General features: G+C 40.8%; 2 protein-coding genes across 2 annotated transcripts in view; one reads left to right on the top strand and one right to left on the bottom strand.

Moving 5' to 3' along the window:
• TBCD (tubulin folding cofactor D) overlaps positions 1-23,107 on the top strand; it is a 121,156-nt gene that overhangs the window by 16,505 nt on the left and 81,544 nt on the right. Inside the window, exons 8-13 of the mRNA XM_068209342.1 lie at positions 521-566; positions 3,237-3,369; positions 4,509-4,657; positions 5,584-5,644; positions 6,196-6,270; positions 9,306-9,400. Of these exons, the coding sequence (XP_068065443.1) occupies positions 521-566; positions 3,237-3,369; positions 4,509-4,657; positions 5,584-5,644; positions 6,196-6,270; positions 9,306-9,400 (559 nt within the window). The remainder of the gene's footprint in view (positions 1-520; positions 567-3,236; positions 3,370-4,508; positions 4,658-5,583; positions 5,645-6,195; positions 6,271-9,305; positions 9,401-23,107) is intronic.
• ZNF750 (zinc finger protein 750) lies at positions 11,630-20,619 on the bottom strand. The gene is made up of 3 exons (XM_068209328.1): positions 19,795-20,619; positions 13,739-15,368; positions 11,630-13,334 (listed from the first exon to the last, which is right to left on the bottom strand). Exons 2-3 carry the CDS (start codon positions 15,157-15,159, stop codon positions 12,614-12,616), a joined length of 2,142 nt encoding a protein of 713 aa, XP_068065429.1. The 5' UTR covers positions 15,160-15,368; positions 19,795-20,619; the 3' UTR covers positions 11,630-12,613.

Here is a 23,107-nt window from a genome sequence, read left to right as displayed (position 1 = left end):
AGCTTTTAATGAATAGCGTGTTCTGTCAGGTGTTAATAGTCCCTTGTCTGGCTGCAGTGCTGGGGTTTAATCTCACTGGCATATTTAGCTGCAGATAAAGTTCCCTGGGCACAGGAATTGCAGCTGGCCTGCTGGAGGTGTATTTGCAGGTGTCTGTAGGTGGTTTAGTCTCTCACAAGCAGTGGTTGCACCACTCCTGTGAGCTCCTGTGACCCAGCACTGAGCCTGATGGGTCAGGGACCTGAGCTAGCCCAAAACTGGTGGCCTTTTTCTTTTCTCATTTTTTATTCTGTTTTTTTTTTTCTTTTCATTTTCTCTTGAGTGTTCTTTTGCCACCTCAGTGCCCTGAGCAGTTGCCAAGAAGAACTGCACCCTGAGACTCTTCCTTTTATGCTGTTTAAATCAGCAAACACTACACATTATTGTGAGAACATTAAAAATATTTTAGAGCTAAATACTTGATATATTATGTTCCAGAATCTCTGTATTCTCATATCTGTGTTCCCTATTTTAATTGTAGGCACAGCTGTTTAAACATGGCAAGAGAGAAGACTGTTTACCATATGGTAAGTTTGTAATAGGCTGGGTTCAGTTTTTCAAGCCATTGCAGTAGAAAAGGGAAAGGAAGATTAAACCTGGTGACAAGTGGCACTGTAAGGAGTAAAATCCACAGTGATAAAGCAGGGAAAATGAGGGCAGCAAAAGCAGAAATGACTGTGAGGGAGGAGCAGATGCCACCAGGGAATGTTGTGTTGGAGCAGCACATCAGAGGATTTGGCAGGTGATCACACTGGCCATTGCTGTAATACAGGAGCTGAACACAGAACATATAAACTGTTAGATGTGGAAAATACTTGTTGGAAATTCAGTTGAGCATAAACTGGTTTTGTACATATTGCTGCTGGAAGTTTTGCAGAGTCTCTTAAAGTTTTAATACAAACACAGGATTTCAGAAAACCCAAGTTTTAAGAAGCAACTGTGTACTGGAAACAGCTGGAATAATGTTGGGATAATTCTGGAATAAGAGAAGTTTTTTAGTGAAAAGAGATACTGGGTGCAATTAGGGATAGACAGGAAGCCAAAAAAAGAAAAAGAGGGTGTGGAGGTTTCTGAGCAGTATAGTTGCATTTTGGAATTATGTTTGTCTTGGGGTGAATCTTAAAATATGATCAGAACTGACTGCAGTGTGATCTTGGGCCTTATTGATAGCAATAAGGGGAGGCAGGGAAAAATGTTGGCTAGTTCCAAAACACTGCAAAAGGTCTGGTCAGTTTGGTGGAGCTTATCCAAGTACCAGAAATGGGGTTTGTGCCATTCACAGGAGCCAGGCAGGGATGTAGACTCACTTTAGAGTGCTTGTGATTTCACTCATGAAATTATTTTGGCCCTGAGAAGAATCTTTTTAGTTCTGGTGCTGGAAAGTGTCATTCTCCCAGTTCCTAAGGCTGAGATGCAGACACTTCCTTAGCAAATGCCTGAGAGATGGGTAATGATGGAGATAAGATAGTGAAGACAAACAGCATGGAATGACACAGGTGCAAATACTGGGAATGCCATTGCACTGCAATAGCAGAATTCACTGGGGAGGCTGCCAGAGAAGCAGAAAAATCAACAGGCTGGGAAAATTACAGTGCAACAGAAAATGACAGAATTTAGAAAATACCACAGTACAACACAATATGGAAGGAGCATATTGAGCTCACAGCATTAACCCTGCTGGTAAAATCAGAAGCTTTGGCCCATGGCATAGAAAGAATAGTGAGTAGTTATGAGTCTGGTAATAACAGAAAAATCAGGGGCATATCAACGAGTGAATTTACCCTAGAAAATCTAGAAAGCTGACAGCTGAGAAGCAGGTATTCTGATGGGAACTGTTCAGGATAAGAAAATGAGAGAGACAAAAAATAGCTAAGATTTTTAATTATAACAGATCTGAGGATGAAACAGAAAAAAAATAGGCTAATGTCAAAGCAAGATCCTGTTTGAAGTCACTTGTGACATAGACGTTGAATTAAAAACAAACACTAGCCCTGGAGTAATTTACATGGGTCTGTAGATATTTTAGTGATTCAAGAGCTGGCAGGACTTGGAAGAGGCCTTTATTTATATATTCTTAATTTATTTTCTGTCTGTGAATGATGATGTTTCTGCAGCCTCTTCCTCCTGAACTATCAGTCTTTTGGGCTTTTATAACTGCAAAAAATCCAGGTTGCTGGAAGGTATTGAAGTAATAATAATTATCACTGGCTTGTTGTCTGCATGGATTGTTTAATTCGTAATTTCAGTACATCAGGATGCATCACCACTCTTTAAAAAGACTGTAACACATTTGTAACTCATGTCTTACAGTGTCTCAGACTTTGAAATAATTGCATTTTCTTTGATCTCTTTGTATTTTGAAACCCCTGATATGAGGCTGGGGAAGGAGGTTGCAGAGGATTTGGCTGCTATGGCTCCATCTGAGCAGTTGGAAGCCCAGTGGCTCTTTCAGAGCCTGACTCATTAGTCTCTATTAGCTAATGGTCAACTTCTGAAGAATTATTTTCACCCTAATGAAACTGCAAAAGGGCTTTTTTCGTTTGTAACAGCCATGGCTTCCTTGTGAAAATTTTGAATCCTGGAACTTTATCCTCATTAACCCAAGATTCTCCTTTCTCTGTGTTTTTTTTACTTACTGGACAAATAACTTTGTTACCTTTGATGTGCCCAAATGAGAGGTTTTGTGGCTGATTGTTTACACATCCACAGTGTTTCTCATGTCTAAATGTTTCTGGACATCCATCATCATAAAAATTTCTGTGTCAGGATTTGGTACTGCCTGAGAATACTAAATGAGGAAAGGGAAAGCTTCCTCAGTGTGCAAGAATTCTTCTGTGTAAAAGAATTACCTTTTCTAACTTGTGGTTCTGCTAGACCATTTGAAAATTCTTGGACTCTGAAAGACGCTTGGATGAGTTGCTTCCAGTGAGAATCAGGGGCATAAACACTCAGAGAATGTAGATTGTAGTTTTCAGAATCAAAACTAATCCTTCAAGCCCTCTCTCTCCTGTTTGGGCAGTGAAGGATATTGCAGCTGTTTGACCAGTGTCATCTACCACCAAGTAGGTAACGGGGCATTTGTATTTCAGTAGTTCTTTAAAAACAGAAATCTCCTAAAAAGCAGTCAAAACTTTCAAATGTTCATACCAGGGTGTTTCTAAAAGCAGTTTTTCTGGTGTGTTTGTTTTCTTTTACAGCTGCTACTGTTCTGGAGTGTCTTGATAAGTGCAAGCTGTCAGAAAGCAATCAGATGGTTCTGCGCAAGCTGGGCATGAAACTGGTCCAGCGACTTGGGCTGACATTTGTGAAACCAAAGGTGGCAAAGTGGAGGTCAGTTTAAAGCTGAAAAGTTCAAAAAAAAGGAAAATCCACAAGCACAAAACCCACTACAAATACATAAATCCATACATTTTCCTTCTGCTCCTCTTAACCTTCCCTTAAAGACAAAGAAATCCTTGTGGGAATGAACATTGTTCTTCATTTGCATTATTTGGAAAAAGGAGGATTCTTCCACTGTATTTAATTTCCTGTATTTTTGTCAATTTTGGTACATAAATGAGTGCTGGGACAAGCCAAATCTAACTTTGCACGTTGCACAAGCAGAAGCCTGTTCCTGTATAATGCATAACTCACTAAACACGGGAAGATGGCGACCTTTGTTCCTGAAGCTGATTTAGTACAATTTTGTAAGAGTGAACATAACTTTTTCCATTACCTGCTCCTACCCTGATTCAATAGAAAGTTCACAGGGGAAAAGTGGTTTGCAATCCCGCTCTGGTTTTGCATATTAGTCAGGTTTTGGTGTCTGGTTTTACCTACTGCCAGAGGGCAAACTCTTTTTTAGATTTCTCGCACTGATATTTTAAAATTGCAGGCTCCCTTGGTGACTATTTTTATTGTATTTATTTTACTGGCTTTTGAGAACATCCTTAGGCATAGAAAATTCTTTTTAGGTGGAGAATGTACCTTGCCCCATGGCAAAAGTCAGTTTAGCATGTAAAGTCTATCTTTTGTGAGAATGCATCTACACCACGGGCTAAATATTCGAGTACAGCTTGGTCAGAAAATACTAAGCTGGCTTTGAGATTTAAAAAGCAATTTTTAATAAGCTGATTTTATTTATTTTTTTTTTTTAGTTTTTGGAGAGACTTTTGGGGCATGGGAATTTTGTCTCACTTTGTTGTTAGCAGTGTAGCAGTGGAAAATAGGTTATAGTGAAACAGGAAAGGAGGGATAATGAAAAGGAACTATTTGAATAGTCTGGCTCTTCTCACGTTGGAAAACAGACAACTGGGTCAGGAGCAAGGAGAATGGGATATTTCTCCCTTTCCTTTCAAGCAGCCACTAACTAACTGGAGAGCTGTGCCCTGGGAGGTGTAGGAAGGTGGCAGACAGACTTTGTGGCAGTGTGTCCCTGCTGCAGCTGGAAGTGAAATCAGAAATCCCTCAAGTGTGCCTTTGCTCTGCAGGTACCAGCGTGGCTGTCGGTCTCTGGCTGCCAACCTGCAGGCTCAGGGTGCTGCTGTGCAGAACCAAAAAAGAGAAGTTGCTGCTGCTGCTGAAGCTGATGATGATGATGAGGAATATGACATTCCAGGAGAGATTGAAAATGTTGTAGGTGTGTTAAAGCTGGAGAGAAATCATTGCAATGCTGCTGTCAGATTATGCCCTTGTCTTTTAAATTTAAATTTTAAATTTATATACAAATACAAAATTTATATACAAACACATACTATATAAACTTTTTGTTAAACTTTAAAAATTCTCTACAAACCCATTTCTTACATGTTGCAAATTAAACATAATTTGGAAAACGATCTGCTTGAGGCTAAAAAAAGTGATGTGGCTATCTGTGCTAGTGTGAACAGCTGGAAAGACTCTAAAACTTCAGTCTGTGCAGCTGATTAAAATAGATGGTATTTTGTCAAATGGTTTGGATTTCAGCATCTCAGTCAGAAACTCAGTACTGGAGCATTTGCTGGGGAGTTGGCCATGGAGGTGGAAAGATACTGAAATATGTTTTACCAGTTTTATCCAGTTATATAAAAGAGATGCCCTGAGCCTTTCACAAATGAATTAAAATTTATAATAAAATACACAACAAAAAAATATGTCAGATGAAAGCTGAAGAATTATGGTTTAATTTTTAGGCTGTGGTAGTATCAAAGGAACAGCATTTGTTTCTTAATATGCAGTTGTACAGCATGTCCTCTGCTAGCTGGCTGGTGGATATTCTGTAAATAAATAGGCAAAAATTGCATCAGAAGACTTTTATAACTGAATAATCTAATGAACCTCTGCTAAAAGCACCATGACCTCCATTTGGAATCTTTTACAGCACTTAAAATTTCAATCTCTTTCCATAAACAATTTTGACATATTCCTTGGTTTTTAATTTCAAGTCGTGCTTCTGTGACAAATAGAATAAATGTAGATACAAAAATTTTTTTACAAAGAACCAAATGAAGTTTGAACATCTTAAGAAATTTTTCTGTTGTTAAATAAGAATATTCTGGTTTTCTTTTTTAATGAAATTATTTGCAGAACAATTGTTGGTTGGCCTGAAAGACAAAGACACCATCGTCAGGTGGTCTGCAGCCAAAGGGTAGGTTTGCTATGGTGACTGCAAACAATACATGTAAACAATATATAACATGTAAGCAGGATATTTCTGTATTTATTTATCTTCTATTTTTACTGCTGTAAACAATATAGCAATGTAGTGTAACCCGTGATTGATAATTTGGGTGTATTGCCAATATTTGCTGTTACTGCAAATGGCTTTAGCACAGCCTGTGGTGGGTGGGTGCACAGACACATTTGTCTCTTTTGCTGATGAAAACTCAGGTCAGTTTTCAGGGAATTTCAGGTGGGTTTGGAAATAGATGTTCTGGGTAAGACAAGATTTGAAGGGTGCAAAGAAACATTCCTTAAATGCTTTTTTTTCTCTCTTTTAAAATGCATTTCTGTGGGAGGTTCATTGCTGTGTAGTTTTTTATGAATTTGAGATTGTTGTTTAAGGGAATCAGTCTTAGGGCAGTGGGGTGGCATCTTGAAGTCAGGAGGATTCCAGTAACTAACTTTTTTCTTATAATTTACCAATCAACTGTAGTACTAATGATCCATTGTGTGCTTCTTTCTTTTCTTCTTCTGTAGAATTGGTAGAATAACTGGAAGACTTCCAAAAGAATTAGCAGATGATGTGATTGGGTCTCTGTTGGACTGTTTTAGGTAAAAATCTTATTTCACACTTTACACATGTCTAAAGCATGTCTGCTTGTGGAACAGGGGGACAGCAGTTAGGAAGAAAGGTCTAAAAATCTGTAAATTTTCTTGCTGTCCTTCTCTCAGATTTCAAAATCTTTTGAAGGCACAGATGGGCTAAGGGTATTGAATAAAGAAATTATTTCTGATCCATCCTCTTGACCCCATACTAAGGTAATGTGCAGGGACTGAAGTTAAGCTTAGGAAAAATTAAATAAATACTCATTAAGTTGCTACTTTAGAGATTCCTAGTGTGCTCAGGCTCATGTCTTGAGTTTAGTGTCCATCCTTAGAAACCCAGTAGAACTGGAAATGATGTTCTGAGGTTCACCAGAGGTGAGAAACAATCTCTGTGTGAGGGGAGGCTGAAACATGTAGGGAGAATGAGGAATACAGAGGGTATAATAGAGGTTTATGCACTTGGGAATGGTGTGGCTGTGGTTGCCCTCTAGGTTTTGTGTTACTGAAAGCAAACTCAAGCATCAGGTGGCAGATTCAGAATAAAGACACAGTGGTGTTATTCCCACAGTTAAACTGTAAAAACTTCTTGCCATGGGACCTTGTGGATAGTGAGAATATTTACCTGAACAAAAAGTGTGCTTCTTGTCTGCAAGCTTCTCCATGATGTGCCAGAGTTTGGAAGTGTTTTGGGGAGTGAATGTGCTGGTTCTTAGACTCTGGCTAAGGGATCTGCTGTTGGCCCTGTCAGAGTGGATTTGGGGCCAGTGGAAGCTCTGGTTGGGGCACACAGGGCTGTGGGATGTTCTTTTGGTGCACTTTAGTGTTGGATGTCATGGCTTTGCATTCCTGTAGAGCATGTAAAGTCATTAAACAAAAAATTAAACACGTATCATGGACTTCTGTTCAATACCAAATTGCTCATCACAGCTGCATTGAGTGCCTGGAATCTAAACGAGTGGTTTAGGGCAAGCCAGTAACAAAAAGAGTTTCTTTATTGGCAAGAAATGCTGGTCATGAGCAGTTTGTTACTCAGATGTCCCCAGTTTTAAGAAGCATTTTCACTTTTGTTGTGAGTACAAATAAAGGATGGCAGCTCAAAGGATAGCACAGAAGAAAAGAAGGTATAAAGTCTGAAAGACTTGCAAGGAAAGTATCCACTTAGATGATCCCTCAGTGTGTTACTGTGATTAATTTAAGAGGTGCTGCTGATCTCAATTATCCCTGGAGCTTCAAAGACCTGTACTCACTGTGTTTTCTTTCCTTGTTTTTCAAGTCATAGGGATGAGTAATTCAACTAGCAATTGAGTGACCTCCTTTCTTCAGAAGCACCTGGGAACAAACGTAGGCAAGGACAGAGAGAACCTCTGTTGGATTCTTTGCACTAAATATCTAGTGACCAAAATAGGAATAAATCAGTTGCTCATCAGAGGCACTCTTGTTACACTTCTTAGGATAAGAAGAAAGGATTTGTTCTATGTAGACTTACCAAAAGACAAGAGTCAGGGAAGAAACAAGTGATGATTTTTCACAGTGTAGTGAGATTGGCAGCACAGTTCCACTGGGGTATGAGCCTTGTGGTGTTCAGCATACACATAAAGAAACCTTGAAAGAAGGGGAATGAGGGGCTGGGGAAACCAGCTGATATTCCAAGTTGATTTAATGTAGTGAGAGCTAAAAGTGACAGGAAGGAAAGTGTTACAGAAGCCCAGGTGAAGTACTATGACAATAAATGTCATGTAAAGTATAACGTCTAATACATGCAAACTGAGGTACTTGGGGCTAAATGCTGCTCATGTCAAACCCCTGGAAGCCACTGACCTGTCAGAGTGCATCAGGGGAGCGCTCAGCCGCTGCCAGGGCAAACAAGACAAATGTAATGTTGGAAATGATTAGGAAAGGAAGAGAGAAAACTGAATCACTGAGAAGTGGTTTAACTGATGGAGCTTTTTACAGGTGGGAAGCAAAAGTGGAGGGGTGTGATTGGCTGTATCTCCACTGTAAATAGGCCAGCAGGAGGGAGAGCGAGCGGCTGTTTACGATTCACTCTCTCCCTGGTGCCAGAGCAGGGAAGCAGCAGGAAGTGCATTTCCACACAATTATAATTAACCAGTGGAAGTCATTGCCACGGGATGTTATGGGAGCCAGGAGTGTAAAGGGAGTTCAAAAAGGGATTATACAAATTAATGGAAGAGAGTCCCTTCAGAGGTTATTAAATAATGGATCTGGCTCCAGCCTCTGCTTGAGCTGTCTCTGTGCTGCCAATTGCCAAAGCCAGGGGGGCAAGAAGGGGATGGGGGTCCTGCTTGTCTTTGGCTGAGCACCCGCTCTCAGGCTGCAATTCAGAGGTGGTGTTGGGAGAGATGAAGCTTGGATGTGACCTAGCCTGGCTGTCCAGTGTTTTCTTCTCAGATTCCTGCTCCTAGTCTAATACAGAATGAACTCTCTTCAGATTTAATCCTGCAGCATGTCAGCTTTCCTCTTTTCACCCCCTTATCTGCCAGTCCACTAAAAATTGTTTGCCATTTGGGGGTTTTTTGCTGTGTTCACTACAAGTTTCTCTGGTTTATGTTTTCTAAAGATGGATAAAACCCACTATTTCCTTTACTTCATAAACTTTTGTAATGGGTTTGCTGGGAATTGCCATTTGAACCTCTTTTGCAAGTTAAGGGCTGCATTTGGCACTAAACCCATTAGTTATTTTGGGTATGTTTGGTAAATCTTTTGCCCATGTACTAGGAAGTTGTTTTCCTTTTCTCTGTGAGTTTCTGGTATTGAATCTTCTTTACTGAGTTACATTTATAGTCATAAATAAGTTTTTTGCTTATTTAATCATATTAATAGCACTGTTTATGTTGCATAAATGGGAAGGAAAACATGTCCAACTTGTCATTCTTCTATTTTACAAGTCCACTGGTATCAATAACACAATAAGAACATGATGGTTTGGATTAGGGCTCTTTTAAAATGTTAGGAATTTGCCATAAAAATGAAATCCTGACAGGGAGGGCCAGTTTTAACAAAATCTTTTGTTCTGACATCAGTTTCCAGGAAACAGACAACGCGTGGCACGGGGGGTGCCTGGCCCTGGCTGAGCTGGGCAGGAGAGGATTGCTGCTCCCTTCCAGAATCTCAGATGGTGAGTTGGACTTGCTGACTGTAAGTTCATGAAATAACAATTTATATTATTAGGCACCAAATGTGTGGCAATAGACTGGGATTTGCTCCTGTGTGTGTGCTGGGTGATGACTGAAGTACTGAGTTCTACAGTAAAACATTTGCCCATGGGGATATTTAAGTCTAAAGCATTGGCTTGGGTGTGCCTTTTTTTATACTTAATAAATATTTCTTTCCAAAATGGAATTAATTTCTTGGGGTTTTCTTCTTTCTTCTTCCCTCCCATGTTTCTTTGTACACTTGTATAAAACAATTCTGCATGTCTCCATATTGTGTCAGTGTCATTATTTAAGCAGAATATATTAAATAATTGATGACTAACTTGCACTTTAAAGCCAGTAGCTTCTGCTGTTTGTTTATGGTTAAATTTCAAAGGCCAGTTTCATGTAATTTATACATGAACTGTTTATGTTTTAAATGGGTTTTTGAAATAGCAGGATGGAAAGAAAAAGAACAGGGCAAAGGAATTGTTTCTTTGTGTGTTCTCTAGTTATCAACATACATTGAATTAGAGAGATATTAATGTAATTTTGGTCAATGCCATACACAGTGGGAATGACAAAAGCACAATATAGCAGTTGACATCTACCCTTGGGTGCTTTTACAGCAGTGGCCTGTTCTAGATGGTTCTTTGGATCCCATCTGGTGCTCCTGTGTTGAACAGAGAAGTTGAACACTAAATTTAAAAAATACTTCAAAGCTGGTGCTTCATACTAGTTAGTCAGGGTGCTAAATCTTTTCTAGTTTGAAGATGTGCTGTAAAGTGTGGCATTTAATACAGTTTATTACTCTGTCTCCATGGAAGGAGTTCATGTCCATTGTAGCATGTGCTGCATGTAAGAAAGTTTGTGCAGTGAGCCTTCAGCTGGTTTCTATTTTTTCATTACTTTTGCTCTTGCATGATAAAAGTGAAGCAGTTAAAAACCTTCCAGCTTACAGCTGGGAATTTATGAAAGGGTAAATCTGTACTTCAGTTCTCACAAAACCAAAACTGCACACCTCTGTCAGGGAATCTAGATTACCTCATGACATAGATTTTTATTTAATTTGAAGAAGGCAGATCAGATCATCACTGGAGCTGATTTTTATAAATAATATTTGTGTGGAGATGGGGGAGAATAAATCCTTGAATTCTGTGGAAGAAAAACCGAAAAGTTTTTCTTCATTCACTTTAAAGAAATTCAAATTACCAAGTGAAGAGATACACAAGATTTTTTTAAAAAATTGTGGATAATAACCGAAGCTTTCTGCTTTCAGAGATGAGTGAGGCCCATAGCGTGAAGAGTGGCAGTGGTGACACATGACTCTGTAATTTCATGTTTGGAAATTAGGGATTTAGCAGCATCTGACCCTAAGATTGAAGCTTTAATCTTGGACTGGAAAGCAGCTCCTTCAGTTTGTTCTGTCACGTGCTGATGTACAGCTCAGTACCTCACACTGAGGCATTGAATGCCAACTGCTATTGGCATTTCAGCTAATTTGGCTTCTTGTGCTACTACATTGCCTTTTTTCAAACTCACATTGATATTTTTGACTTTTGATAATGTGAGAGAAGCTTTCCTCTATGAAGGATTAAATTAAAGACCAGTGTGTCTTTTTTTGTTCCTTACCTCAGAAACTGAAGTTCTGTCCTTTACTATTTAATTACTAAACTTGTCACAATGCTCTGAGTTGTTGGCTCAAAGCAGCACGGCACAAAACATGAGTTAAAAAAAATTCTGGGAATTCTGCATTGTGCTGAATGCAGCCCCACTTCCTTAAGAAGGTTTATACCTATTAGTGATGTTCAGGCAGGTGAGGATGCCCCTCACCTGAGTAATGATCAATGAGAAATGTATTCCTGTGGTTTTAGGGGAATAATGCTTGTTCTGGGTTTGTTCTCCTTACACTGTGCAAATTTACACAGGGATCAGCCTTGTTTTAGTTGAACTGTTGCAGCAGTTTGGACAAGCTGGACAGCAGCTTTAAGGCAGAGGGAATTCTGAGCTTCATTATTTAGAATTAAAATATGGATGAATTAACCTGCGTAATAAATTTCCATCACTGAGGAAAGCTCCTTTTCTTTGGAATTGATATGGTCCCAAAATTCTGCTTGCCAGTTGAAAATTGACAACTGTTCTGTTTCTGTAACTGTTCCTCAGTATAGGTAGTGTAGTAAATGTACTTGTGTTCATTAATGACTTTCCATATATTGTAATTACCGATCACGAGATTTATTTGAAAAATTGCCAGTTTATATACACAGATATAGAAGTAGGAAATAGTTTTATGGCTGTATGTAGAAGGACACAGAAACTGATACTGAGTGAAACACATGTACTGAAACAAGACCTTCCCCAGGAGAGTTTGCCTCAGGTGAAATAAATTATATAAATAACTTTTTAGGCCTGGAGTTTGAAGGTTGCCCAGTGTCTGTCTCACCTCAGCAAAGCAGGCACCTGGATTGCTTAGTTCTTCATCTTTTCAGTGTTGTTTTCATAGCCATTTACTTAAAGTTGAACATAAACTGCATTTATTAAACCCGTGCAGACTTTCTTTGGTTTGACTTGAATCTTGGTCTCAGTCAGTGCGAGAAGAGGTCGCTTACACAGGCTTGGGGCAGTTTATTTAAAGTGGCCTCTGCCTCTGAGTAACTAAATTTGGTCTGTTGTTCTCTCTTAGGGCAGAATGGCAAAGTGCATCCATACACAGAGCAGTTTTTACAGTATATTCTAAAAAGCCAGTTTTCATCTTAAGCTTGTTTAAACTACTGCACAGTGACATAAAAAGGTTTTCAAAGGAAAAAAACAAAGACCAAAAAACCCCCCTATTAGATGAAGCTAAGGCTGGAAAAAGACTATGACAGTATGCTATTGAGCAATATTGTTTCTAGAGCTTAAATGTCTTTTAAGAAAAGAAATTGTAAAAGTTATTTTATATCATACAATTGCAAAAACCCCTTGAAGATTCATCTAATTTACTTTGGCTTTAGTAACGAATGCAAAAGTTCACTCATCAAAACCTGAGCTTGTACAAGGCAAAGTTCAATTACTTAAAAATATTAATATAAAATTATGAACATTATTTACAATGGAGAGACTGAATGTGTCTTGTCACGGGCCAAGCCCAATGAGTGAGGGTTTGTAGAAATTTCACGATGATGCTGGTAACCAGAAACTCACTGAAAGGAGGAGAATTAGGACACTCTTGTTCTCTTCCTTAAAGTGAAGACTCTGCTGCAGTCATTGGGCCTGACCCTCTTAGCACCTTGCTGGGATTTCGTGGATTCTTTTTGGTTTGTCCTTTTTTGTCCTTTCCCCTTTGGGTTGCACGGAGCATCCTGAGTGTGGGAAGCGGGCTCTGCAGGCGCGCCGTGCCCGTCCTGCGTGCCGTGCCCGTCGCCGTCCAGCCGGGCCGTGCCGGGGCTGTAGGCGGCCAGCTGGCACAGAGCCACGGCTGCCGTCTGCTTCTGCTCGTCACAGCTCTCCATGAGCCCCAAGTCTGCAGCCTCACCACGCTGGGCTGCGAAGGGTTTGTCACAGGCACTGCTGCTGGGGTTCTTGGGGACGCATGGCTCCGCTCCGGAGCTCTCCTTCTCGGCGTTTGGAGGAGCGGCGGCGGCAGCGGCGGCGGTGTTATCATGGGATGGGCTGTGGAAGGACGTTTTCAGGCTGGCTGTGTTACAGGAGTCCTTCACCGAGAGGTTCAGGGGCATGTCCTGCATTTCCAGGAAGCTCTGCCTGTCTGTTTTGGATGGGGTTTTGTACATGTGCTCATGAGTAGGTCCTGTGCTTGTGTCGGGCTTTTTTGAAAGATTGAGGGGACCTATCCCTGTGTCTTCTTCCGTGTTGGACAGTGAGCCCGCGTTGTTCTGACCATCAGTCTGTGTGTGTGAGTCTTCATCAGTGACATTGATGCTGAAAGAAACGAGGAGAAAAGAGAATTTACTATCCATTGCTCTTTTCAACTGGGGCTGATGAAGTGGGCAGGAAGAGGAAACATTCTAGACTTCTAGGCTAGAAGTCCGACAACTCTGTTGTTTCTCCTTTAAATCCCCAAATCCCTTTCACCATACTCATCACTGTAATGGAAGTAATTCCCTGAGGTACTCAAACACCTTGGAAGTTCACAGACACGGTGGAAATTCGGGCACATTTAAGGAGAATGAACGGTCTGCTCACTGCTTTGCACAGTTAGTACATAACATATTAACTCACTGCTGTAAATCTAAGTATATCTAACAAGCATTGTATGAAATGTGCCCATCTGTCTTTGCGTGCCCCTGGTAAAACTGAGAAGAATTTGCAAAGTGTTATTTTACCTGTTAGGTGAATCCCCTCTCTCCTGCTGTGCCTGCACGCCTTGAAGGGAAGGCGGTTGGTCCGTGCTTTTTCTCACAGGTCTGAAAGCTGTGAAGTTTTCTTCTGATTGGTCATACTTGCCCAAGGATGTGGATGATGACTTGTTGGAGAGGTCAAACAAACCCTCACACGTGTGGCTTGTCTGGGTGAAGTTGGTGGGGCTGGGTCTGCCGGGGGAGCCTGTTGCTGCGCTTCCCGCGAGAGGGCTCATTTTGGCATTCTCTCTTTCGTTTTGGTCATCCTTAGCGTTACCTTTGGCGTGCAATAACGTCATTTCTTTTTCATAATCTGCTGGTTTTTTATGTGAACTTAGAGGGTATTGTTGGGAAGGGCTTAAAGAAGCTGGGTACAGCAAGGTGGTTTCTTCCATCAGATGAGAGTTTTGATCCCTGTTAATACCAGCTACGTGTGAAAATCTGTAAAATGGAGGATCTGTTGGCCTGCAAAATCCATATGGTATCGGTGGAGTGGAGTGGTACTGTTGGAACAATCGATAGTGTTCATACGCTGATGGATTTAGGGGTTTTGGAAGTGGCCCAGGGTGGGGAAGAAAGTGTCTCTGATCTTGTGTTCCATAGACAGAGAGAGCAGAGCTTTCACACTCTGCGTTACCTGGGAGCAGGTAAGGTGTGTAGATAGCAAGCCGGTGCTCATAGAAATGGGGTGAGTACTCGGGAATCATTGGTTGCATGTAAGGTGAAATGGAGCCAAAGCCTTTCGTGGGAGCAACTTTATGTGGAAAGTCTGGGAGGAAAGAACCTGCCTTCCACGGGTGAGCTGGTGCATGAAACGCAGACTTGGTGTGAAAAGAACTTTTGTTAGAGAGGGAGAGGATTTCAGATGCCTCGGTGATTTCTGGGCCTTTGCTGTCGCGGTGTTCTCCGACGGGAACGAAGGCCGAGGGCCTGACCATGCCCTCCATCAGGGGCTGCACGCCGATGGCACCTTCTGCTGCGGAGCTGGCAGGGCTTAATTCCTTTGGAATCGCAGGTTTCTGTCCTTGAATTGCGGCGTTTGTTGCCTGGTTTTGTAACTCAACGTTTTCCTTGGCATCTTCTTTTGTGAAAGAATATTGAGGCTTTGAATCGAGGCTTGACAGTCCATTTGTGACAGATTTAGAAGAAGTTGGTTTGACGCTGGATTCCAGCTGGTTGATCTGTTTGGGCTCCAGGGAACTGCCCTTTGGACACTTGATGACGCGATCCTGCTCCGACACCAAAGTGATGGAGTTTTTGCAGAGGCCATACTTCATGTGGTTAAAGAGATGAGATTTCTCATTGCAAGTGAAGGGGCACTGGAAGCACTTGTACTTGAACGGCTTTCCTGGTGGTCTTGGGATGTAATGAGGCTTCTTGGGTTTACGTTCTTTGAGGAGACTCATTTTTTTTTCTGCTTTAAACAATTAAGTGTAATGGTTCTTTATAAAAACTTTCTTGTGGTTGGCTTCCCTCAGTTTTAGCCTCGTGATGTTTCCGGTTTTTCAGGTTTCTAGAGTCCTTCTTCCCAGGTGAGGAGAAGCAGCCAGCTCGTGTGGTGTCTCAGGGAAGAGGGTGCCGGAAAACAAGGCTTTTGCCACTGGCAGTGCAGGAACTGAAACACAAAGTTTAAAATGAGCTGTAGTGGAACATTGGAGCTAAACACAAAGTAGTGCCTTCTCTTAAAAGCATTCCCCCTCATGCTGCACATGTTGTGTTTTTGGGGTATTTTAAAACTAAATAAAAAAGCTGGATGTCAGGCTGGAGTTAGATGGGCATTGACCTTTGGCATCCTCCCGCACCCAAACACAGTCACACAGGTGGCCTAATTTCCAGCAGCAGCACTTGTCACCTGCCTGTGCTGCCGGCTCAGGGGAGTTCTCTTTGAAAGCTGGAGGAACATTCATTGAGAAGATGAAAGTAGAAATCCAGGCGGAGCTGTTGAGAGAGGAGTGGAGTGGGTGGGATGGGAAGAGGCAGGTCCTGGCAGGGGCTGGATGTGGGGCGAGCCTGTCGGGCCGGTCCGGGAGAGCGAGGAGGGAATTTCCTGCTGTGGTGACACAAGGGTGGGGTGGATGGGTCGCTCTTGGGCGGCTGACTGGGCTCTTTCTGAGACTGACCAACCCCTGTCTTCACTGGTGTGGCGTTTCCCAACAGCCCAGTCTCAATGGATACCTCAAAAGTGCCCAATCTCTCGAAGGATAAAACCACACTGATTTTCTTCCTCTTCCTAATTCAATTAAGAGAAATGAGCGCTGCAGTGTCTGACTAATGGAATCCTCTGCCTGATAAACACATCTCCCATCCTGCTGCGTCGCTCCTCACAGATTGCACGCAGTTAGCACGGGCACCCGAGTGTATTAACTTGGGGGAAAAGGTGTCTGACAGTAATTGATTTGTAGGGGAAGGATCTGTCTGCCTTTCTTTGGAAAAACGAAGGTTGTGGATACTTTATCCAGCCCAGTGATTCGCTGGGTAGATAAGTCAGGAGGGCTTGTACCGGCTTGTTCCATTATGTTCACTGATTCTGAAGGCGTGAGAAACTCTCGGAGTCAAGTTCTCATGATTTTATAGGATGTGTTATGGCAGAGATCTAAAAACTGATGATTTCATCATGAACTACAAGCATCATTATCAAAATGATGACTGTTGCAAAACCACGTACTGTATCTATTGTGTTACCCGAAACTACAGGAATACTAATTGCAAGAGTGACGAGATAGCTCCATTTTAAAAAAAAAATTCTTTTTACATAGAAGTTTGAATTAGTAGTATTAAAATACTAAGTTTATGAAAAGAATTGCTGGTAATTATGTGCTGTGAGATTTTAGTTGAAGTAGAGATGTTTTGCATTTCTTAAATCAGAGATTATTTAACAGAAAATGACAGGCAACACATGATGAAAACTGAAGGGAAAGCTACAGAATTGCTGCTTGGCTCATCAGGTATAGTAATTCTAGCAAATTGTATTAAATGTTGTTTCTGATGTAATAGAAGTATTAATTTTGTTAAAATAGTCATTGGGAAGGCACCCTTAAAAATGCAAAGCTGCTCTGCAAGTAGAAAAAAATAATCAGGCTTTTTCCTAAAATTAACAAGTGATTAAATGTGCTTCAGATTAATGAAAAAGGAATTTCTAGAGAAGCAGCTTTTTGTTTTTTAGGTTTTAATGAGGTTGTTTGAGTTGGATTCTGATACTGTAAGAGCAACAAGGAAAAATACATTAGCATGTTAAAGTCTCATCATTGGAGTATGGCTGAAATGGTAGTACAATAAATTTTAAAAAATGATACCTTGTATTTTAAAATATTTAAAATAACAATAGCTAGAAATCCTTTGAAATATTAAAAATAATATTTTTACATTAAAAATAAGTAAGTGAAATATTGAGACAGGAGGAGAGGTCGAGATAGGGAACTGGGCTTTTTCTTCTGCCTTAAGTGAGCTTGTTGCACTTATTTTTAACTAATGATGTGTAACTAGCGTGGAAAGTTTGCCATGGACTCGGTCTAGTCAGTTTGTACCTGTTACTCTTTATATCTTCTTGGAAGTGCTTGTACTAATTATTCTTGAAAAAAGATATTGTTGTCAAAACTTCATTGCTTTCTTAGGTGAAGCATTTATGATAACGTCCGAATCTGCATTCAGGTGCAGCATTTATAATAAAGGGATGGTAATTAGATTTCCTTGTTCTTCCAGCTTTCCTTTGCTTCATAATGAAAATTCTTGTGTGTCCTGTCCTCCCCCCTCTGACTTTGTACTTGGTATTTAACTTTGATTCAAGTTATTCCTGTTGGACAGAGTATTAACTATCATTTCTTAACGAGATAAAATGCGTTGTTGCAGTTTTCATGTTAGAAATTTCAAGCCTTGGAGCTCCTCTGCCGTGGGTCCAGCAGGAGAGCATTCCAACAGCTTTATATTTCTTTCTATTTAATTTGTTTTGATGGCTCCAGAACCTGCTGCTCTGACTTGGGAGGTGCAGAGAGCAGCTCATTTTAAAGGGTGTTTACCTTTCCTAAACTTAGGTCAGTGCCAGCCAGGTGAATGTTTTCTTTCTCTCTTTTACTATTTAATCCCTTTTTTCTCATGGTTTAAAAATGCCAGGAATAAAATATTTCTAAAGTTAGGCAAGTAGGATAATTCTTCCTCTGGTCCCTAAGACACAGGAGTGTCTGGCAGAGGGACATATTTTATTACTAAAAAGCATTAAAACTATTTGATCACACAGTCAAAAAGAACATTAATGGTTTAAAATAGGTGTAACCCACTAAGACTGTCCCTATATAAATAATGTTACTTACAGCTGTACAATGTATGTTTTGTGTTGCCAAAGTTAGAATTTAATATTGGAAAGAAAATATCAAAATAAGTAGTTGCTTTTTCCTTTAACTTCAATGCCATCACTTGTGATATCTTTTAAAAAGGGGGAAAAATCTCCAACAGCAGGATAATTTTTACATAACTTTGTTTTTTTAGATTGAGAATTTATTTCCTGTAGACCTGCTTGTAGAAATGCAGATGGTTATATATTATTGTAATTCTCTAGTTCTGAAATGCAGTAGTGTTATTTATTTATATTTTTACTGAAAACAAGTTATTCAGATAATCTTGATTAAACTTGAGGTTATCTTAGTTGTTTGTTTTTGTCACTAGTAACCTCCTCATGGCTTTCGAACCTGTCGCCCTTTCCAGCCTGAGACTGACTGCTCCAAGTTTCCTTCCTTCTATTTTTAAAAGCAGCTTGTTGCTCCCTCCTTGTGTTTAACCTGTTGGCACGTTCAGAAAACAGGAATGTAGTTGAACATTGTGTGTAAATATATAAACAAAAAATGTCCGTGGGGATAAGTGTGTACACACATATGCACATGTGTATTCATACACACACACAGATATGTGCCTATAGATCTGTGCAGGTTGTTTTTTTAGGGTTTTAAGTAGTTTAAGTTGTTTAAGATGCCCAGCTGATCAAAGAGGAAATTTCAAAATGTCTTTTATTACAAGCAGGGACAGTAATTACATTTCTTTTTAGGACACTGCTTCAGCAAAGTACGTAACAGCTGCTCATGCCCACCCCATTATTATTGCAGGCTCCTTCTGGTGATGTGGATCTCTCTGACCAGGAGGACTCACTGGGGTGGAACATTTTGAAGGGCATACTGTAATTAAAATATTGTGATGTGGCATTATTGCATAACCCAAGGACATGCCATTGTCACCTACCCAGGGTGTTGCAAGAACAAGATTTGTGAGTTTTATTCTAGCTGAGATTTTTCCAGAGATTAACCACCCCTCCCTTCTAAACTTCCAGGTCCTTGAAACTGAAAGATAAATTTTAACACAACTGATTGTTAATTAGGAGGAAACAGAGGTGAGAGGGGTGGGCAGGGAGGGCAGTGTGTGTGTGTGAGGTGCAGACCCACGGGAACTGCTCTGTGTGTGTGTGTGTCCGTGTGCGAGAGAGGCTCCGAAACACAGATGAAACAACTTGCTAAGGCAGCAGGGGTAGGAAATAAAAATCTCTCTACATACCAAGTTAATAAATCAATGTACTTAATACACTCTAATTGACTAGAAAATAGAAAACAATCTGATTTTCTGCTAAATTTCCAGAAGGTGGAAAAATTAATAAATCAAAGCTGGAGCACATTATTCTCATACAAGCTTTTCAGATGAACCTGACGTGTCTCTAGGAAGCAGAGCTGGCACAGCAAACACAGCAATTTTAAGCAATACAGCTTTTTGTCATACTTCAGTATATTAACTCCCCAAATAAAAAATAAAAAAATCAAAGGTGTTGAAAACCCTTTGTACCAACAAGAGTTAATTATTGTAAAAACTTTTAAGAGTTAGGTTTTCTCTCAGACTGAAATATTCCCCTCTCCTGTTGAAACTTTCTGCTGAAAGCCGAGACCGGTGCCGTGAGTGCACCTGCTGGAGTAACCCTGGCTGCTGGGACAGCTGGGAACTGAGCACCTCAGATTTCCTCCTTACTCCGAGCAGGTTGTATTGAAAGAAATGCTCTAAAGCAATGTACTCACCGGGCACTGGGGTGTCCGAGAGCCGCCGGGCGGGCGCTGCGCTGGAGCTGTCACTGCTGAGAGAGCAGTACCTGTTCTCTGCTGAGCCCTGAGTGAAACTGCAGGAGGCTGTTCCAGGGGAGGGACCTGAGCGTGTAGGAGTTGAGCCCTCGGGGTGTAGAGATGCACCTGATATTACTCCAGCCTGCAGCTACGATTCATTTGTTTGCGTCCACCGCTCTCATTGAGCATTACCTCAGCATCTCCTATCGAAGGCAGCTCCCGTCGCTCCGTGCCCTCCAACAACCAAGTTTTGCTCTCAGCTCTGGTGGCTGTTCCTTCTACAGTGTGGGGTCAGAAGTGGCTTGGTTAACACTGAGGGTGTTTAAGTTTTGTACAAGGGACTCGTGGGCAGCAGAACTGACTGTACGCAGGGGGTAGCAAATCTTAGAAAATAATTTTGGTCATTTATTAGAGACTGACTTTTTTATTGAATGCCTTTGTAGCTTTAATATTCTTGCTCTTTTTCTTTTCCTCCCCCCTTTTCATTTTTATTTAAATTTTTGTCCTTCATGAGTCTCCTTTCTGAAGGCGGGACTGAACTAACTCCAAGCTTGCTTGCCACAGGAACCTGCCAAAGCTTGTCTATAATCGACAGCCAAATGTACAGGTCCTGGAAAGGGAAAGGAGTCACTGCAGGGAGGACTGATTGTCATGGCTCTGTGTCTGCTCAGGACCTGGGAAATCCAGCCGTGAAATGGGAAAGTCAGCTGCTCGCCCACTGCTCAGTGTTGGGGCTGGCTTCCAGTTGTGCTTTTTGTTAGAGTTTGTAAATGACAAATTTCTGGGTGCATGTGCCAGTCACTGGTGGCTGAGCTGCCCAGTGAAATGATTTCCTCTCACACACGGGCTGGCACAAGATGAATATTTTGATACTTGTAGCTCTGTCTAAAAACCACTCATGTTAATGTATAAGCAAAGGGGCTTTTGGCTACTAATTCCAGTGTTCCAGAGATGTTAAAACTTCTGTTCGAAACTGAGCATGAGAACCCTCTTGTGTCACCCACTGCTGTGTAAATAAGACAGCTGCAGATTACTGAAACTTTAAATGTATGATGGCTTTTATGGTTAGCAAAAGTAAGATTTTTTGGAATGAAAGTTATTAAGGAAATTGTCAGGACAAAACCTGTTTTGAAAGTGGATAAAAGTTGTTTGAAAATCAGTCTTTTAAGACACCTTAAAGCAGTGTCTTAAAAATAATTTTGAAGGTGTTGCCTTTGGTTTGGTGGAATTATTTACAGACATCTACTTCCCTATGTGGGTATGCAGGTCACCATGCTCCCTCTTGCTGGGCTGGTGTAAGTTTTTGAAAAAAAAATTCAAATTATAAGCAATCACTAATTTTAAGGTAGAAGAGTGGCTCCTGTGGTATGTTTTATTTTTTCCCTTAGTTATTCTTTTATTATTATGTTTCTATAATGCAGCGTAGCAGTATAAAAGTGATTATATATCACCACACTTCCTCTTGCTGGGCTGGTGGAACTTTCTGAAAAAAAAATTCAAATTATAAGCAATCACTAATTTTAAGGTAGAAGAGTTGCTCTTGTGGAATGTTTTATTTTTTTCCTCAGTTATTTTTTTATTATTATGTTTCTGTAATGCAGTGTAGCAGTATAAAGGGTGCAATATTACTGTCACATTACCCTCCAATTGTTTGTAAATCCTTTGGATTAAGATGGGATAAATTCTTCCATTGAATTGTAAAATATTTTGAATAAAAATGGAATAAAAATTTCTAAGGGAAAAGGGGAGAAAGACTGTATTCAGAAACACCTCTGGAAGAAAATTTCAATTTGTGGCATCTAGAGGAAGCTGTTGGACTCCCTCGGTAGAGCTGAGTGGACTGGCATAACAGACAGTCAGAACTGGAACTTTGATTTTATTTTTTTTAACTTCTCCCCATTGCCTGATCTTGGATTTGGAGGGGAGATGTGATTTCTAGTTGCTGCACTGACCCACAGAAAATGTTTTAAACCCAGCTGCTTCCTGGAAGTGCTGTTATCCACCAGGTCAGTGAAATCAGCTGCACGCCAAGTAGAACTGGAAGAAAAAGAGCAGCCATGTAAATTCTGCTGTGCTTGGGGCTTGGGTGGTGTTAAAAACCCAGATCTGGGGGAGGAGATTCATTGTGGACCCCAGGACAGGACCATGAGAACTCCTGTTTGTGCAGACCTGGAGAAATACTAAATCATGATTGCAGAGATGTTTCCCCACTTGTTTTAACTCACTTGATCACATCCTCTCCTCTCAGTGACCCCAGTCCCCTGTTGGTAACACCTTTTTCATTTACCTGAGCACAGGTCAGATTAATTAAGAGCACCAGGACAGACATAGTAAAATTTGGATTTATTGATACGTTTCTACCAAGTTGCCTTTTTTTTAAGTGTGGTGATTTCTGTATCTCTGTGGGGCTGAAGCTTTGAGGTTTTATCTTCTTTGGTGTAGAATATACTTCTTTATTCTTGTTTTTTTTTTTAATTCAGTATTAAGTAAGTGTTGCTTAGCTGTAGCTGAATTTGATGGGTTTAATTACTTTAGCATAATTCTGTCATTCTCTAAATGTTACAAACCTCCTTGTATGTGCTTTTACATGCTTTTTTTTTTTTTTTTTTTTTGCTCAGCTTTAGCACTAAACAGAAAACAAAATGTCTCAAAGTGTTGCAGAAACTCTGCATCCAGATGGGGCAAATTTACCCTGATCTGTGTACCCCTCTCATCCCATTTCTGTTTCCCCTTCAGAACTGCATTCCCTGGATGTCTCAGTGTGTGCCATTGCTCCACTCAGTTATCACCTCCACGTTCATCAGAGAGTTCTTGCCCTTCTGCTCTGATGCCAGGACTGGCCCTGCTGGTTGCCCTCAGGACTCCAGGGCTGCTCCCAGGGGATGGCCACTGCTTTTCCATCACCAGTAATTTTTCCAGGTCTTTGCAGAGGTGCCTTACCAATCTGTGAGCTCGTTAGTTACTCCAGGAGAGCAGCATGATCCCAGGTAAATGTGGATACTGGTGCACATGGTGAAGCTTAGCTTCCCACCTACAGAACATGCCTGGGAACTGCAGTGTTCACCTGTGTCACCTTAGTTGTGTCTGGATTTGTGGCTTTGAGCTTAGAAAGTCCTTTTTTTCTCTCTGGGATCACTGGCACCGAAGTTATTGAAGGATTTGTAAATCCTTTGGATTAAGATGGGATCAGTTCTTCCATTTGGTTGTAAAATATTTTGAATAAAAATTTGTGTATTAGAAATTCCTAAGGGAAAAAGGGCTCTCAGCATCA

Source organism: Anomalospiza imberbis, chromosome 19 (assembly GCF_031753505.1).
Source record: "Anomalospiza imberbis isolate Cuckoo-Finch-1a 21T00152 chromosome 19, ASM3175350v1, whole genome shotgun sequence".
Taxonomy (NCBI): domain Eukaryota; kingdom Metazoa; phylum Chordata; class Aves; order Passeriformes; family Viduidae; genus Anomalospiza; species Anomalospiza imberbis.
The sequence above is the reverse complement of the archived record's forward strand: the minus strand, read 5'-3'. Positions and strand labels throughout refer to the sequence as shown.